At 53.7% G+C, this 18,293-nt stretch overlaps 6 protein-coding genes across 6 annotated transcripts; 2 read left to right on the forward strand and 4 right to left on the reverse strand.

The window, feature by feature from the left end:
• Positions 1–1,133: 1,133 nt before the first annotated feature.
• On the forward strand, positions 1,134–5,095 carry LDX57_008179 (uncharacterized protein; the record flags this gene model as incomplete). The annotated part of the gene is made up of 3 exons (XM_046089903.1): positions 1,134–1,567; positions 1,646–4,320; positions 4,377–5,095. The coding sequence occupies 3 exons, from the start codon at positions 1,134–1,136 to the stop codon at positions 5,093–5,095; spliced, it is 3,828 nt and encodes a 1,275-aa protein (XP_045945875.1).
• A 776-nt stretch (positions 5,096–5,871) lies between these two features.
• LDX57_008180 (uncharacterized protein) lies at positions 5,872–8,371 on the reverse strand (the record flags this gene model as incomplete). Its single annotated transcript, XM_046089904.1, has 2 exons — positions 5,872–7,780; positions 7,833–8,371. The coding sequence occupies 2 exons, from the start codon at positions 8,369–8,371 to the stop codon at positions 5,872–5,874; spliced, it is 2,448 nt and encodes an 815-aa protein (XP_045945876.1).
• A 452-nt stretch (positions 8,372–8,823) lies between these two features.
• On the forward strand, positions 8,824–11,051 carry LDX57_008181 (uncharacterized protein; the record flags this gene model as incomplete). Its single annotated transcript, XM_046089905.1, has 2 exons — positions 8,824–9,019; positions 9,070–11,051. 2 exons carry the CDS (start codon positions 8,824–8,826, stop codon positions 11,049–11,051), a joined length of 2,178 nt encoding a protein of 725 aa, XP_045945877.1.
• Positions 11,052–12,946: 1,895 nt separating this feature from the next.
• On the reverse strand, positions 12,947–14,281 carry LDX57_008182 (uncharacterized protein; the record flags this gene model as incomplete). Its single annotated transcript, XM_046089906.1, has 1 exon — positions 12,947–14,281. One exon carries the CDS (start codon positions 14,279–14,281, stop codon positions 12,947–12,949), a length of 1,335 nt encoding a protein of 444 aa, XP_045945878.1.
• Positions 14,282–14,409: 128 nt separating this feature from the next.
• LDX57_008183 (uncharacterized protein) lies at positions 14,410–15,441 on the reverse strand (the record flags this gene model as incomplete). Its single annotated transcript, XM_046089907.1, has 1 exon — positions 14,410–15,441. One exon carries the CDS (start codon positions 15,439–15,441, stop codon positions 14,410–14,412), a length of 1,032 nt encoding a protein of 343 aa, XP_045945879.1.
• Positions 15,442–16,308: 867 nt separating this feature from the next.
• LDX57_008184 (WD40 repeat domain-containing protein) lies at positions 16,309–18,084 on the reverse strand (the record flags this gene model as incomplete). Its single annotated transcript, XM_046089908.1, has 1 exon — positions 16,309–18,084. One exon carries the CDS (start codon positions 18,082–18,084, stop codon positions 16,309–16,311), a length of 1,776 nt encoding a protein of 591 aa, XP_045945880.1.
• Between the last annotated feature and the right edge of the window lie 209 nt (positions 18,085–18,293).

The following is an 18,293-nucleotide window of genomic DNA, read 5'->3' on the forward strand; positions in this document are numbered from 1 at the left end:
GAATGACAGAATCATCGTTCTAGCTCGTTAACACTGGCATGATTGACTCTGGTCCGAGCGTGTTAGCTCCGCCTGAAACATGGGCTTGCAACGAAGAACGAAGTTGCAGTCAATAATGGAGACTATGGAGCCGGCGTATCCGTTTAGGTACTCCGTAGAAAACTAGAAATCAGGTCATTTCAGTTTGCGAGCCTAGACCCCGTCGTCTAACTATGCCTACTCCGTACTCTCCCTCCGGTTATATACACAAGGCACTGAGAGGTCAATATCATTCCGATTCGGGCATTATGACCGTTAATTGATTCACGATCATGTCCGACATCCTTCATTGAGATCTGTCATCTCATATATTTCCGAATTCAATGCTTTTAATAGCACGGCCTGATGGATCCCCTCTGCCGCCCCAGCTATTAATAGGCAGTTCTTGGCATCCTCGCTGAGGTCTGGACTATTCGGAACCCAAAGGACCAAAAACTTTCCCGAGGGATCTCAGGACTCGAGAGACTCGAAATGCGAAGAGGAGAAGAGGCATGTACTCGTAGTCTTTAGTCTTGTACAGACAGTATGTACACCGGAGACACCAGAGACACCTGAGGAACCAGGCATGATCCACGGATCGGCACATGACACGCGGTGCTGAGTCAGCAAACCCCTGGAAGCGGTAAGGCTGGACATCCCGATCGGGAAAGGTGCATACAACCCGTACGTCGTCCGTACGCAGCGATGGTAATAATACGACTTTCCTTGGGTTGCGGAGAAGCAAAGCGGCTTCTCTCAGCTTCAATCCTCATCCTTCCCCCTCTCCTCCCCCCTATTCTTTTTCTCCCTCGTCTCCTCTTCGGTTCTTTGTTTGCGCCAAGGAGGTCGAAGGTGACTGTACTCTCTTGTTGCTTCGAGACCCCTTTATTACCTTTTAATTCTCTCTCGACCCAGCTGCAGTGCCTGCTTGTTAGCGACTTTAGTATAGCTGTGAACTACTAACCGTACGCGGAGTCGGAACTTGACGAGATTCTACCATGCCCCCTGCTATGCTCGTCGATTCCCATTGATCACCCTTGACCTTGACACATCTCGCTCGTGCGACTCTGAATCCTCCGTTATCTCATCCGAACATAATTCCTATCCAGCCTTCCATGGACCACTCAGAAATACCCGAACCCCCGCCGGTCCCCTCCCCCGAGCCAAGGGCTCCCAACAAAATCGGCCGGTCCAAGACAAGCCCTATCGACTCGGAAACGATGGATAGCTCCGGTCGCAGCAATGGCCGCTCGTCTATCGACTCGACCTCCGATAGACCCAAGTCACAAGCTGGCGAATCGGATTCCGCAAAGGCAGGTCCCAGCGGATTTTCCAAGTTGCTGGCGTCGCGACGAAAGAACAAGAAGAAGAAGGAAAGCCAGAGTAAGGTGGATGAGCTGCCGACGCAATTCGAAATCGAGAAGGACGGCGATGCCCAGGAGGCTCGCTCCAACGAATCTCGGGACGGAGGGTCGTCTGTTCACGAAAAGCCAGGCGCGCCGGAGCCGGAGGCTATGAATTTGTTGACGGACGACTCTGAACCTGACCGGTAAGCCGTGAATCGCCCCAAGGTTGTCAAGATACGTCAATCCCATATGGTACCTAATGGCCACGTTTTTCTTTCTAGAACTCCGCCCCTCACGAGTCACAATTCACATAGCGGCTTCTATACGAGCTCCTCCCCTCTCATCAACACGACTTCGGTAGACGTGGCCAACGATACGGATGGCGTCCAGGCCGACGTTGAGTCCGCGATTAGTGGACCAAGCGCCGCCCTTTCTCATTCGGAGTCCAACCCTGACACGGAACTTTCCAGGCCCACTTCTCAGCCTACAGCAGGATCATTAAATGTCCCGGGCGACCAAAGTAGTAAAAAGCGCGGCGTTTCCCCTGGCAGGCGGTTCAGGAATGCCTTTAGTTCCAATCCCGATAAAAAGAAGGACTCCAACCGGGAACGAGCCTCTTCGACGGCGTCGGGCGAGAGCAAGAAAAGTACCGGTCCGTTTGGGAATCGCGGCAGAAAGGCCAGCGTATCCTCCAACAAGAAAGCGCCGTCCATTATCACCGAACCCGTGCCACCTCTGCCCCCTACAATCCGTACTGACCTGATAGACGACAAACCCTCGGAGTCTTCAGACGGCCCTGGTGGTCCGCGAACGCCCCCTCACACAGCTCTCCCAGCTCCGCAGACCACCGTCACACCTCCCACCCCCCAGATCGAGCACCGCGACTTGTTTTCGTCCCCAGAGTCGTTCCAGTCGAAAGACTCGCAGCAGTCGGAGATTGTCGTTAGTCCCTCGGGAAACATGATCTCTCATCGACGTGTTCGGTCCGCCTCCTCTGCCAGCCACAAACCCAGTAAACTATCGAACTCTATATCGGCTATGGGACCGACTATTGAAGAAACCAAGGCCGCTACGCGAACCCCCTCCGCTACGCAGCAGAGCGGTTTTTTTTCTTCGGTCTTCTCCGCGGCGCAAAACGCTGCGACGAGTTTTAGCAATAGCCTCAACGCCCAGTCCAAAGCGCGCGGCCTGGCTCCGGCAGAAATGGCGGAAGCCGACCCTTCGTTGCTCCGGAAGGGCGATGAGGATACCTCGATGGACGCCAATAAGACCGAAGATAGCAAACCGTCGGCCATCGACACGTTGGGGTCGGGAAACTTGGATTTCAGCCATCTGGATATCGCTATACCCCCTGGTGGATCCGTTTCGACCCCTGACGGTGTAGTCATTACCAAACCAGACCTGCCATTAGAAAAGCGCAAGAACACCACGGTCCATGAACGGGACGAACAAGCTGCTAAAATCGAGCATCGACGTGCGCAGCGCGCGGTCACTATGGCCTACGAAAAACCTTCCGAGGTATCAATTGTGCCGCCGTCGGACGACAGCCTCGAGCTTCGATCTAGCGTGTCACTCCCGCGAGACCCCGTTGTCGGCGACCAAACACCCCCTCCCGGTAGTGTACTTGATGGAGAGGGTGGTGGTACTCGGCCACACCGAAGTGGAAGTGTTCGGAGCCGCTTAGCTCGGCGCCGTCACCGAGGCTCTTCTGGGGCCACTACCTCGACGATCGGCGCCATCGGAGCTAGTGCTATCGCGCTTGGGGTACCGGGAGCCAATACCAGTATGCCGCGACTGACGGGTTTTGCCGTTGCCAGCAAAAAGCGGAACCGAGACTTTCATTCACTGTTCCGCAGTGTACCCGAGGACGATTACTTGATTGAGGATTACAGCTGCGCGCTGCAGCGTGAAATCATCCTCGCAGGCCGGATTTACATCTCGGAAGGCCATATCTGCTTCTCTAGTAACATTCTGGGCTGGGTCACAACTCTGGTCATTAGCTTCGACGAGATCGTTGCGATCGAAAAGGAGTCCACCGCCATGGTGTTTCCGAATGCGATTGCCATTCAGACATTGCACGCCCGCCATACTTTCCGAAGTCTGCTTAGTCGCGAGTCCACTTATGATCTGATGGTGAACATCTGGAAGATTAACCACCCTACTCTTAAGAGCTCTGTCAATGGTACCAGGGTCACCGAGGGCACTGGTGATAAGACCGAGAAGGCTGGAGAGAGCGACGCAGAGAGTGAGGACGAGGACGAAGTTTATGACGAAGATGAGGAGGGTGATAATGCCGAGAGCTTCTATGAGCCAGATGGCAGCGTGGACGGGAGTGAAAGATCTGTACCGGCGAAGGGTCCCAGTCGACAGGCCTCGGGTCTCCTCAATGGTAACGGCGCGACGTCGACAGCAGCGGCTGGCTCTGGCGGTGACGCGAAGGGCAAGTCGAGCGATGGAGACGGCGATACCGACTTCCCCGGTCCTGCCACTCATGCTCCAACCGAGTATACAGATCCCTCGGGGCAGTACGACAAGGTCATCAAGGACGAAATTATCCCGGCGCCCCTTGGAAAGGTTTACTCCTACATCTTTGGACCGGCATCAACCACTTTCATGCCGAAGTTCCTTGTGGACAACCAGAAGTCTGGCGAGCTCCAATTCGAGAGCGAAAAGGGCGGTCTTTCCAACGACAAGAAAACCAGGAACTACTCTTATATCAAGCCTCTCAACGGGTCTATTGGGCCTAAGCAAACCAAGTGTATCAGTACCGAGACCTTGGATTTCTTTGATTTAGAGAAGGCAGTTTTGGTGACCCTGAGCACGCAGACTCCCGATGTCCCCAGTGGCAATGTGTTCTCTACCATGACGAAATACCTCTTTACCTGGGCTCCAAACAACCAGACCCGATTTCTCATGACTTGCACCATCGAGTGGACGGGCAAGAGTTGGTTGAAGAGTAAGTCTTTGCTATCAATCTGGATGCAAGTAGTCATAATGCTAATTGAACAATAGCTCCCATTGAGAAAGGTGCCATCGATGGTCAAGGCAGTTTCGGAACCGAACTCATCAGCTCTCTTAAGGCTGCGGTTGCTCCTCGTCGTGCCGTCGCTAAACCTAATGGCAAGGGCAAGGGACGCCGTAAGAAGACCGACCTAGCCACAGAAGAAGCCGCTGCGGCGGCCGTAAAGGCAGCTAGCGAGGCCAACGCGCGAGAAGCCGAGTCGTGGGGATTCCTCGAACCACTGCATCAACTGCTGGGCCCGGTGTCCGACATTGTGAAGCCCCTTTTGAGTGGAAACATCGCTCTCATGGTCATTGGGGTTTTGCTCCTCGTGATCTTCTTCCGAGGCTCCTCGCGATCCAGCTCGGTGGTATCTCATGACATTGGCTGTCCCGGCTACTCATTGCCCCAGCGCCTGGCAGCCTACGAGGAGATGTGGCGAAGGGAAGAGAGCGAACTGTGGAGCTGGCTGGAAGATCGAGTCGGCATGGATGGTATGGCCTTCCCGACGGTCAATCGACCGGTTGATTCACAGACCCGGCAACGATCTCGCAAGGTCCAGGGTGACCGTCAGGTTATCGACATGCTCGGCGAAGAGAAAATGTCGGATCGAGAGATGGACCATGCCATCCGCACGACGCGCGAGCGGCTCGATAGCCTGGAGAAGATTCTGAACCAACGCAAGCTGCGATCTGCCACTGAGCAGGGTGCTGAACATACCGAACTTTAGGTTGATGTAATCAACCTATCCCATGAACTCAACTACTGGGTTCATATGACACTCTTTAACCGCCCGTACCTACCATTTCCTTTCCTTTTTCTACTAAAATCGGTGTTGAGAGTTGCATCTGTCCGGATATCCCCTACATCTCCTATCCCTCTTTTAACCCATCCAGTCAATCAGCGATTGACTTGATCACTGCTGGGCGGTTCTCCATCTCTAGTTTCTTATTTCTTGTCGATTTGTTTACCGTTGATAAATTCTTTTCACTTTGCCTATGATATCTGTATCTGCAATCAGCACCTATCATTTGCTTGAAAGCGAGTGTTTGTTCGTCAGAATCGTCAGATCATATCGTGTACATGAGCGCCAACTACATGTCTATATCAACTCACCAACTAACCTATCCTATCTTTTACTCTACTTTGTTTCTCTCATTGTTCTATAAGCCTAGAACTGCCTGTTCTTTTCTCTTTTCGCATTAGTTAGCTGATTAGTTATCTAGATAGGTATCAGCTACCGTTCTCGGCAATGAAACTGGTGTGATCTAATAAGTAGCGACTTTATGCATTTGAAGCTACCAACAATATGTCAAGAATCCGCGCCCCGCTGAAGACCGCGTTCTTACAACCATCTTCACCATCATCCCAACGAGTAAATTCGTTCGATTCCCAGGATAGCCACCCCTGCATATGTACGCTAACAGAATCACTAGGTTTGTATATATCGTCTTTTCTCTTCGCTTCATAGACGCACATAAGTCTGGTCTGGAGATCGTGCCCCCTCTACACATAATTGATGAACAACGGACTCGTAACAACCTTTGCACCACTCCATTCCCTGCCAACGAAATAGACCGAACGAGCCTTCCCCGGTTCAGCAGAGAGCGAAAATGTTCCTTTCACCCGCCGAGGCAGCTGAATGTCCGGTACAGCTTCGACGCGAACGAAAAGCCCCGCGCCGCCGCGAATCTCGATAGATTTGCCATCCGGCGCAGTCAATTCCTTCCACGTTGCGTCCAATTCGAAATTTGGCTGAGGCTTGTGCGGGTTTCCAGCCAGCGCGTCTCCTACTTTGACATATCCACCGAGCGAGCCGCGGATGGAAACTGTCGAGGGAGTTTTGTCGCTCTGGAGGTAAACGTTCACGCCGTCGATATCGCCGCTGGTCTTGCTCGTGAACTCAACAGACTGGGATCCGGTGACCTGGACAACGTCTTCTGGGTTATCTTCTAATCCCCCAAAGGGTTGTATGCGTTCCACGACAGCGTCTTGGGAGAGTGTGATTCGCCCGTCCCAGATTGCTTCGCGATAGCGGTCGTATAACCGCGCTCCGCCCCATGTGATCCTCAGAATCTTCTTTGCTGGCACTGCTGGTTGCTCGTCGGTTTCGGACCAGAAGTGTCGGCGCCAGAGCAGGCCCGATGCATCGAAGGCTTCGATGGACGAAAACCCCCGTTCGCCGAGGAATTGGTATTCCAGCTCCAGGTCTTCGGTGGGCGAAACATCGATCTCGTCGCCCTGTATCGCAACACCGTCGTTTTTCGTGCGAGTGGATACCAGACCGACGAGGCGCTGACCTGTAGTGGCGAAGGTACGTCGTGACCGCAACGAGCTGGCCACTGTGGCTCGATCAAGTCGAGACGCAAGGATACCCGTGAGGCCTCCTCGAGTGCCGAAGACCGCAGTGCCGGAGACGCCTCCGCCGCAGCGTCCGCGATGCTCATCCGAGTTCGCACATACACCGAGCTTCCAGCCGCGCTGAACGGCGTCTTGAAGAAGCCACTCGAACTGACCCCAGGCACTACCGATTTCGACGAGCCGTTCGAGTCGAGGATGATGCCAGGCGAGGTTACAGCGACGTCCGCCGACGTGAGGGATCAGAAGATGTCTATCGGCGTCTGGGGCGTAGGTAGCGTAGACCTCGTCTAGTGGCCACGCTCCCGGCACGAGATCCTTGGGCCCATGCTCTGACCATTCAAACGACCGCGCGAGATTCCCCTGACGATCGTATGGAAACGCAGCAGGAGATTCCTCGGAATCGTCAAGGAAGACCACGTTATGATCACCCCCGGCGGCCGAGTTACCGCACCACTCGGTACCAGGGTAGATCACAAATTTCCCGGGCTCGTTCAGGGTCCGGATCAGTTGTGTCGTGGCGTCCCAGCGTTCTCTGGTGATTTGGAAGTCGTTCGCTGTGTATCCGAGGACGTCCAGGCCGGCGATTTCACGACCATAGGAGAAGTTATAGACAGAGTTTTCGGTTCCCACCGTGTCATCGGAGTGGACGTGCAAATCGCCGAACAGGATCTTGGGAATGGCCAAGTCGGAGGACACGCTGACGTGAGAGATGCTTGATTTCAGAATTGGCCCGTCTGGTGCTTCCAGACAAATATTGATCGTGTAATCGCCTTCCACGGCTAACTGGATGTCAGAGAAGATAACGTTTGTCCATCCTGTTTCTGACAGAGGGATCTCCCTTTGGGCGAGGATTTCCGAGCCCTCGGTGGATATTCGCAACTTGAAGACCAGGTCTTTGAGGTCGTGAGTCACATTACCCCATTTATCCTCGGCGTGCGCATGAATGGCGAAAAAAACATTGGGCTGGACCAGTCTAGGCGAGACGGACTGAATGTGATGAGGGGGACCAGCAATGATGGTCCAGGAAATATCTGGCTGAATAGGAGCGAACCGGCTGTTGGATTTCTGTCAGCATCTTTTCACCTTATTATATTGCAACTACTCACGAGGTTCCCACAGGATCAATATAAAGCCTCCATCTGAAGTCCTTTTCGATAAAGGTCTGTACGCGCGTACCCGTCCCACCAAAGCGACGATCACCCAGTCGGATCAGAATGCGATCTCCGGGATTCAAATAACCATCCTGGATATCCACAATGACGGCCTTCTGGAAGGGTCTCTCGTGGCCCTTTTGATCGAATCGAATCCCCAATGACCCGACAGTGGCAGGCGTCTGCCCGCTCACCAGCTCGTTCGGCACATACTGCGCGCTCACGTAGTTGTCCTTGGTCGGGTCGGAGGTCTGAAAGAGAGCCCAGTCCGAGTAGAATTTGAAGGTGGCCTTGATCCAGGCCCCGTCGGCCAGACCAGATGCGCCTACCTCATAGTCGAGAAGCAGCTCCGTCCATTCGCCAGCGATCAGCGTGGAGATGTTGCTCTTCACGCGCCCGAGGAAGGGGAGACTCTTGGTATATTCATACAGTCCGGAGGGAGCAAAGTAGTCTCCCGCTAGCTGCTGTCTCTCGTCAGTCGTGAGATACTTCATTCTGTGATGAGAATGCTATCGGACTTACTTGGGCTCTGATCAAATAGACGATCGCGACTATATATCATCCCATTGCGTGCGATTGGCAGAATCCTGGACGGCAGACTGTGGAGCATGTAGATGGCGCGATCACCACGCGGAATTTCAACATCACAGCCCCGGTTTATTCCAACGTCTCGAGACGAGGGTTTTCGCGGGCTCCATCTCCATACATGACTCGTTAGGGCTTCTATTGATCTATTATCGCCAAGGCTGCTCTGTCACGCCATTAAAGCCTCCCGGTTGCTCATTTCGTCGGTCATTATCCGAGACGCAGACGGACTTGTCTATATTCACCATATTCGTCATGTTCAACATCTCACTTTCAATCCTTCTTTCTGGAGTGAGTATTCAGAGATTACTTCCCAGTCTGACTTGATCCCAATATCTTCCGTGGTTGCAGTCAAGCCAAAATGCTTGGTACTCGAATCCGGGCCCTGAAGGAGGCCGCGCGAAATGACGACAATCTCAATCGATTTCTTAGTCTGGCAAGAGTCTTCTTGCCCAGACTACCCAAAGCCACTGCAAATTACGTAGCAGCTAAGGTACCAGTTGTACAATGGTCCCCCAAATATTCCTTGTCGTGGCTATGGAACGATCTGGTTGCCGGTAGGAGACCCTCATCGCCGTTCTGTGTCTACAACAGCTGAAATGGGCAGGAATCACAATCGGAATTCTCCTAGTTCCGCAAAGTCTTGCCTACGCCAAAGTGGCTAATATCCCTGCCCGCTATGGCCTCCTCTCCAGCTGGCTGCCAACCCTAATCTACGCCATCATGGGAACGTCCAAAGATGTCACTGCCGGCCCGACGGCCATCATGGGTCTGCTCACGGGGGAAATCGTCACGGATCTTGTCAAGGAAGCCTACGCAGCTGAATCAATCGCCACGGCAGCTGCATTCTGGGTCGGCATCTACTCGTTGATCCTCGGGCTCTTTCGACTGGGCTTCCTCCTCGAGTTCATCCCGTTGCCTGTCCTCTCGGGATACGTGTCCGGCGCGGCCATCACCATCATTCTGCAGCAGCTGAAGGGCCTCTTCGGCGAGGGCAAGTCTGCCAGTGACACCGCCGGCGTGATCCGGGTGTTCTTCCAGCGCCTTCCTTATACTAATTGGCGGGCGTTCCTGATGGGATTCTCCAGCATCGTTCTGCTGGTGCTTCTGCAATTTGTCGGCCGCAAATGGGGCAAGAAATATCGCAGCCTTTGGTATCTTTCAATTGCACGCAACGCTCTCGCCCTCATCCTCTTCACGGCCGTCAGCTGGGGAGTGAACAAGTCGAACGAGAACGATCCCCTATTCGGTATCTCGCAAGTCACCGGCACAGGCATCATCCCCCCGTCTGTGCCAGACTCCCCACTCCTCGTCAAGACCGCCGGCCGCAGCATCGCCGTCTTCCTAGCCGCGGCCCTCGAACACCTCGCCATTGGCAAAGCCTTCGGCCGCCGCCACGGCTACGTCATCGAGCAAGACCAAGAACTCAGTTACATCGGCGTCGCCAACCTCGTCGGCAGCTTCTTCGCCAGCATGCCCGTCACGGGTGGATTCTCGCGCACGGCCGTGAACTCAGAGTCCGGGGTAAAAAGCCCCCTGAGCGGACTCGCCACGACAGCCTGCGTGCTCGTCAGCATCTACAAGCTCACCGACGCATTCTACTGGATCCCCTCGGCGACCCTGGCGGCCATCATCATCGTCGCCGTGTGGCAGATCGTCCTCCCTGTGCGGGTCTTCTGGCATTACTGGAAGACCTCGTTTGCGGATTTCGTCGGCAGCATGGTCGCTTTCTGGGTGACGCTTTTCGTGGACGTCGAGATCGGCATCGCTGCGGCTGTCGGGTATAGTATTGTCTACGTGTTGTTGCAGCTGGCGTTCGCGCCGGTGGATATGGTGACGAGTGAGAATTATCATCAACTGTATCCGGAGTCTGTGGTTGGCTCTACTGCCCACGGTCTACGCTCGAGACTTCCGGACGATACGATGGTCTTTGTTCTCCGTGGCTCGGTCCTTTATATGAATGCGGCGCGCATTGCCCGTCAGATCACGGAGCATATCTATACGTATAGTTCTGGGATTCACGAAAGACCATCATCTACCGCCACAACTCCTATATCAAACCATCATCACCACAACACGCCCAACCCCAAATCTAACCCCTCGAAAAGACTCTGGAACGACACTCAAACCCGACACATCGCCCACCTCCGCAAAGCCGCTGGCACCTCAACCTCCCACTCCGTCTCTGGACCAGAAGATCGCGAAACCTGTCTTCCGCCCCTCCGCACCGTCATCCTCGACATGACCCGCGTCACTCACATCGACACGAGCGGGATGCAAGCTCTCGCAGACACCCGCGCCACGGTGAAAGGATGGGCAGGGGAAGACGCGGAACTGGTCTTCGTAGGGTTGCATGAGAGGGTGAGGGAGCGGTTTGAGAGGGCAGATAAATGCTTTGTCAGAGAGAGGAGTGAGGGTGAGAATGGGGTACGGGATCAGGGATATGTAGTGTTTGATGTTTTGCAGACGGCGTTGCTTAGTACCACTTCCTCCACTTCTTCTTCTGTTGCTACTCCTAAGACTAATACAGATATCGAGTTGAGACCAGAGGAGAGGGAGGAGTATAGAGTGGAGTCGGGGGTTGTTTGATAGCTATCTAGCCCTACAGACAATGAAGAACTATACATGCACATACATAGCTCATATACATCCATGTTCTTTCCATGTTAGACAATGCCCACACTTCACTACTTCCCATGCACTAAGCACCTACCCTAAACACGCCCTAAGCACACCCCTTCCACACTATACTTACAGCAGCAGAACCCTAGACAATCCCATCAAGCCAACTTCAGATAATTATACAATCCCAACCCAAAAGACACCACCGCCCCTCCACCCAGCATGGTAAGTGGTTCCACCGGAATCTCCCCGTTCCGATAGCAAACCAAGTTCGTGATCACTTCTGCTGCATCCATGGCGAGTCCGGCTAGTAAGGCGCGTTTAAGTTCGCGAGAACTGTGGGTCTGGTCCAAGTTAGCGAGTTAACTCATAGCAAAAACAGTAAGCTGTATATCGTACCTTGTCTTTCTCCTGATCCCGATGAGCAGTATACAGCAACCCCCCAATGATCAGATCCCTAGCTCCGACCAGATGCATCAGAACACTCGACGACGGACCGTACGGAAGAGAGAAATTCGCAGCGGCGATCTTAGGAGCGAGAAGGAATAAGACTCCGCCTGCTATTCGGCTCGTGGAGAGGAGGGTGAGGGTTATTGGCATTTTTGCGGTTCGGTGACGGTCTGGAGGAAATTGGCTGGTTTGATGGTGTTTAGTTCAAGGAGAGAGAATGGGGATAAGAAGATGGGGAAGTATGGAGGGGAAATAGTTTAAGGACGGTGAGAGGTAGGTGTAGGGTAAGTAAGCGTAGGAACTCAGTTTCGAGGGATTATCCACATCATACCATTTAATCATCATCATCATCCTCATCCTTGTCGACATGGTCACGCTCAGACTGACTCTCCTATTGGAAGGAACGTGGTGTGTCTAGTCCAGGATACACAAGTAAACCCTGTCAACCCCAACCTCGGTTTCAACAGCCATTCGATATACAGTCTTGGTCAAGGTCAGTTCAGTGGGTCTTCGGAGGCACTGTGGCTCTCTGATAGGGTCTATATGCACCCCCTTGGCACATGGAGTAAGCTGGAGGGAGCGATGTACACTAACGTTGGCGGGAAGATCCTCCCGGCCCGAGCCCCGAAGTGACGCCGGGTCTGCCTCTTCCGGTCTTGTATAGTAACTATTAGTTTACGGTAGTCTCCCACGTGAAGGCTTGGGTGGCTGACAAGGTTTACTATTGTTTGTTAATGGATATGCAAGCAAATGTGGGGGGCCTCAAAATGATTTCTACGCTGTTGTAGAAAAACAGGTATATGCATACCTTTGGAGCTCGAGGGTGGATTCCAGTACATATAAGATGATTGAGCGGGTTGACTTAGTTTCTAATAAGAAGTGTATACCTACTGTGTTAGAACAGGCTACAGTATGATGCACAACTCAGGATTGCATGTCATATATACAGCTAGTAGGGCTGGTTCTTGTGGGTAGAGTATGTACACCTCTACCGACATACATATAGCTGCTTCATGATAATCAAGGGTAATTGGGAATAGACAAGTCAAGACTGGAAGAAAGGTAAGTGGCGATTACAATCACATTGACACTGGCGTACACTGATGAAAAATACTCGACAGGACAAGAAAAGACGATGACCGGCTGAACAATATGCAGATTGATTACAAGGATAGGTATAAGTATGTAAAGAATAAATAGATAAATGAATCAACGAATGATAGTATATACCGATGAAAGCAAAGAAACTGCCCGGAGTGAGCCAGCCACCTTTTTGGAGGTGCAATTGGTGTTCTCAAAAAGAAGAAAGATAAGGAGGTGCCTAGGAACAGGCCACAATGATCATAAAGTAAAGGAAGCCTCCCTTTCGCTGAATATCCTGGTCAATCGACCTGTATTTCCTATACAGGGTCTCAAGGGTCTGTGCTCTGTTGATTGTGCTGTTGGTTTTGTTTTTGTGCTTGTTCGCCGTTTGAAGACTGCTCATTGGCATGCGCTCCTTGTCCCTGCCCTTGAGACTGGCTGTCTGGCTGAGAGTACCCATCATGTCTGCGAAGCGTGTTGCCAAGCCAGGACAGGCCTCCGCTCCACGAGTCACTCAGGCTCCGCAGTCTCGAGAGCGAGGCAGCCTCGTCGCCCTGGGACGGGTGATGGATCTCGCCGCCATCAAGCCCAGGAGTCACAGGAGCAGTGGCCAGATCACCGGTGGAGTGAAGACGGGCCGTAGCCAGCGCAAATCGAGGATCGAAAGCACCGTCCGCTGTGCTAGGCTGATTGCTAGCCTCAGCATCGACAGGAGCCCGAGGGTCCAAATCGCGGTTGCGGAGGTATCCGTCTAACACCGTTGTGCTGAGATGCTTCCCTCGTTCTCTGCGTCGATGTTTCCGTTCCTTCACAGGACTGGTCTCGCCGCGACGAAGGGATTCGGCGACTACGGCACTGAAGCCGGCTGAGATGGTGGGGAGAAGAGGACCCGGGGAGAAGCGAGATGAGATTGAGTTGCGTAGTCGGCGTGCGGGTGGGGTCTGAGGGACGAGGGTGTTCTGAGATTTGGGCTGTTCAGGCTCCGCAGGAGCGGCTGTCTTGGGAGGTTCCTGTTCTTCGGCACCAGGGGCCGGAGGGAAGCGGAGAAGTACTGTCGAATCCGATTGTTCCTGTTCCGGAGTGGAGGGACGAGGGATCTGCGGCTCAGACTTGTGTGTATCGATGCCTGGTCTTTGAACATCGGCCCATGGGTTTGTTAAGAGAGACTCGGAATGGAACGGCGAGGGCGTGGGAGATGCTTGGGGTGACTCGGCTGTCAGTGATCCAACCGACTGTCCTTCGTCAAGGTCTTCAATTCCACGACTGATGAGCGACCCGGCCGGAGATCGCAGTTCGTCATGTTCTTCGGGAACTCTTTGGCCGGCCTCGTGTAATCTGGTATGGCGTGCAGGAGGCGACATGTCGACATGGTCCCGGTACCGCTCTCCCTCGAACAGACCAATCGCTTCTTCTTCGTCTTCCGCGGAATAGGACGACTCGTCGTCGGAGTTGACCCGGCCACTTGTGATAAAGTATACACCAAGGAAAGTTAAGAGACAGCCACCCACAAATTTTGCAGCTCGCCCGACGGTGTACGATTCGAAATCTCGGTAGAGAACGGCACTACCAATGATAACCGAGAGCGTGAACAGGACAAACTGCGTGGGAATGACCTGAGTGGAGTCAAATCGTTGCAGGGCTCGGTTGATATACCGGATTTGCATGAGAGCACTGAAAACGAGCACCAGGACCAGCAGATAGGTGATCGGGAAGGTAATCACATGCCACAGAGTGAAGGATAAGAGCGAGGATACACCTTTGGTTGATAGAGCCGTATATCCACCTAGTAACGTCAGTACTTGCTCGAACAAAGTGGAGGAAGACGCATACCGAATAGAGCCACCAGACCGACATCGATCAGGATGTTACGTGACCCGTACTTGCTGCTCGCCCACATGAGGCCGACAATCAATCCTGCAGTAAGACCCAAGTAAAGCTCAAACTCCCACCGCGTGATCATCACCCAGATATCGTGTGGGCCGATTTTCTCCTCGGACGATTTCGCGCTGAGGACGACCACCACAGCACCAGCGATCGAGACCAGGACGCCCCAATAGTCCCGCGTTCGGAATTTCTCCTTTAGCATGAACGGGGCAATGACGCAGTTCGAGATCAAGGCGACCACGCCGAGGGGAGACACAATCGATGCCGGAGCAAATCCGTAGGCCATGAAGTTTCCCACCTCGCCCAAGCACATCAGCACGATGCCAACCCACCAATACGGCGAACGCAGGTAGGATTTACGACGCAGGTCTTTCTCTCCCGGTCGCACCGTCCTGTCCGACGAAAACGACTCTCGCATCTGATCATGGGTGTCTGAAGCGTCGTCCGCCATCTCGTCGTCCGGTCCGACGTCGATGTGAGGCTGGTCATGGTACGGAGCATCCGGCGATTCGTCCCGATATCGACCAAATCGCTTGGACTGGTCCCGTCCTCGGTGACCATTCAGCCGATCATGATCCGAAACCGCGCCGTAGGACCCTGAGTTCGCTCGACTGGGGTTTGCGCGCTTCCAATCCAGTTCCTGTTGTTGTTTATCATGTTCCAATTCCCTCGCTATCCTGATATGCGCGTATCTTTGAATATTCAGAGCCAGAGAGATCAACACATTCCCGGCTAGCGCGGTGATGATACCGATCAGCGACGACCACTCATGTAGACCCCCTCCGCCGCCATCGCCCTTTCCAGGGTCGGAGGTAGAAGAAGGATTCGGCGCGGATGAAACGGACGTAGCGAAAGGCGAGGAGGTCGGCGTAGACGCAACGGAGGACACGAGCGCAGTGAGCAGGCCGGCTGCTAGGGGCTCCTCCCGGAGATAGTCCATGCGGAGGACGGAGAGGTGACACGCGTGGGAGAGTAAGGGAGCTAGGAGGCGGGGGTGGAAAGGGGTTCGTTCCGATAATTCCGCGGCGCCGAGTACGAACAATGTGGGAATTGTGTCACTTTATTCAGGCAGGATTATACAATTAGATGGCCTTCTTTACCGATGACCGTAGACGGTTGTGTCGATGATGCTCGCAACGTCGATCCGGAACAATCGTTCATGCTGTTGCCAACCCTGAGTCGGTGTGATTTCGACAATAGAAACTTGGCGATCTCCAACCGATAGCGTATCCCTGAAATCCCCTAATCTAACATCAACGAGATGGAACCGTATAATTCGGACTTCGCGTGAATCTCGGATTCTGATAAAAGGAAGCCCGGAAGTCACCGGCGATGGAGTCCGGGCGCAGAGGGAAGGTAGTAGAAAAAGTCAAAAACGAGGAGCGGCGCAACAGGCTAAAACACAAAAGGTTGCACGTGCAGGGAAGATGGAGAGAAAGAGTCCAAGCGCAACATGATGGATGGGGGGGAGGAGACCAGGAAGAACCGGAGGAAGATCCAAGTCGGAGGAGAAGCGATGGAGAAGAAGGAGCAGCGAAGAAGAAGCCTCATTGGCCTTCGGGGCGCCCTAAACCCACGCCTGTTGATCGGCTCCACCCCGCCTGCCCAACGTCATCGAGCATTGGAAGGATGAGGAGTTCATGGCGAGTTTATAGAGGAACTAATCTACCTGCTGACTGCATTTGCCGTCGGTAAGGAGCCTCGTAGCGGTCGCAGGACACGTGTCGTGAGGATCTACTATACGCTAGAGAATAATGTCTAGGGATCGAAAAGAATTTATTTCATAATACATGATGTTTATTCCAGTCTACCGTCTCGTCCTCTTCTTCTCCGGCTCCTCCTCGTCGTCGCTGAGTTCCCGATAGATCGTCTTGGGCTGTGTTTCCTTCCACGCCTTAGTAAAGACCGGGTCCTTCTCGGCCTTGTCTGCATATTTCAACAGAGCTTCTCGCGGATCTTCGTCACGCATGGAACTCAGTGGAATGTTTTCCCGGATATGTCTCTCATCCGGCTGCGACTTTGCAAATGGCGTTTGGGCCGGCAGATGAGGTCGTCGAGGATCCTTGGGCCGACCAGAGTGCGTCATGCCAACGTTCGGGTGTCGCGAGGCCCGAGTAGACGAGCTATAATGGGGTATGCCATTCGACCCGGTGACGATGGAATCTCCCGACAGCCCTTGGGTGAGATCCATGGTGAGGTTCGGGTCGTCGTCGATATGACGGCGCTTGGGTGCCTTGGACATGACCATGGCAGCACCCTTGGTGGAGGTGTTGGGGTTGTAGAGTACATGGGTTTCCGCGTTGGCAGAGCCGGTCATGATCTGGTTGAGCTTCTCATGCCACTGAACGGTGATCAGAGGCGATCCAGGGGTGACCGGGGTGACCAGCTCCGGTTTCAACGTAGCCGGGTTCAAGATATGCAGGTGGCCGGTCTCCGACCCTGTGAGGACGTTCGCAGATGTAGGCGAGAATACGATGTTAGACGTGGGGTATCGGAAAGAGCTTGAAGGATGCGCGACAGTCGTGATGGGCTGCTTGAACTTCCTTGTATCCCAGAGTTTGATGGTGTCGTCGCCGCCCTTGGTGATCACAAGTCGCCCGGAGGCGCTAATGTCGATGCCACTCGTCCACGTATCCCGAGTATGCGCATCCCGAATCTCACCGCTGGGCCGCGTAAACGGTCCATCTCCACCCCACATCACCAAGCTACCATCCAGGGCAGCGGCAACAAGCACGTTAGGACCTCCTTGCTTCGGCGAGCCCCATGCGACGGCGGTCATCTTGCTCCGACCAGCGGACCCGGCGACCCTCGATTTATGAACGATGACCTCCTTCTGAGACCGACCAACGTTGGCATCCCATATGCGAACCGTGCTGTCCGATCCCGCAGTGACGCACAGGTTTTCGTCCGTAGGCGACCACGCTCCGCTGGACACCTCCGAAACATGACCCTTGGTATGATGTAGATCTCTCAGGTACATATCTCCCTTGGCGAACTCGGTAACCGTTTCTCCATCCCGACTCAAGATCCGAGGCTGCGGCGTAGCGGTAACGACCAGAACATAGCTCGGCGACAGAGGATTGAAGGCGGCATAATGCACGGCGTGCGCTTCCTGGGCGGCGGAGTTTTTCTTCTCGGACGGATCGACAGATTTAAAGGCGCGCACCGTCGACGGCGTCATGGAGGCAAAGTCATGGAGTTTCACCGAGCAGTCGGTCGACCCTGTTATCAGTCGCGACCCGGCAGGATCGGCCGTCAACGTTGTCACGGCTCGGTCATGGGTTTTAAGAAGCAGCTCGTGGGAGACGGGGAATTCGTCCTCGTCATCGGAATCGTCGTCGGAGTCATCTGAATCATCATCGTCGCTATCATCTTTGTCGATGTCTTTCTTCGGTTCTGCGTCAGATTTGGTGTCAGTCTCAGCGTCTCCAACTAGACCCGGTTTCTCATCTTCAACCGGCTTGACAGAGACGTTTGTCCGCTTCGAGACATCTATCTGAGCGTTAACGTTGGTGGTTTTTTCTTGCTTCCCAAAGCTGGTTGGGAAGAATTTCTTGAACGCTTCTTCGTCGAATCCGTCCATCGTGTTCTCTGTGTTAGTTGCAGAAAGTAGATTATTCTAAACCTCGACTTGCGCGGTAGTGACGATGTTTGCACGGTTGGGGATGTTTGCACTGTTTGACGTGCGGACCATCGTCCTGCCAAGACATCCATACCTACGGAGGATGGATAGGTAAGAGGGCAGCTTATGGTCCATCTGCATTAAAATACATCCGTGATAAATTTCTACCC

The sequence above is a fragment of the Aspergillus melleus genome (genome assembly GCF_016097325.1).
Source record: "Aspergillus melleus strain CBS 546.65 chromosome Unknown contig4, whole genome shotgun sequence".
Taxonomy (NCBI): Eukaryota; Fungi; Ascomycota; class Eurotiomycetes; order Eurotiales; family Aspergillaceae; genus Aspergillus; species Aspergillus melleus.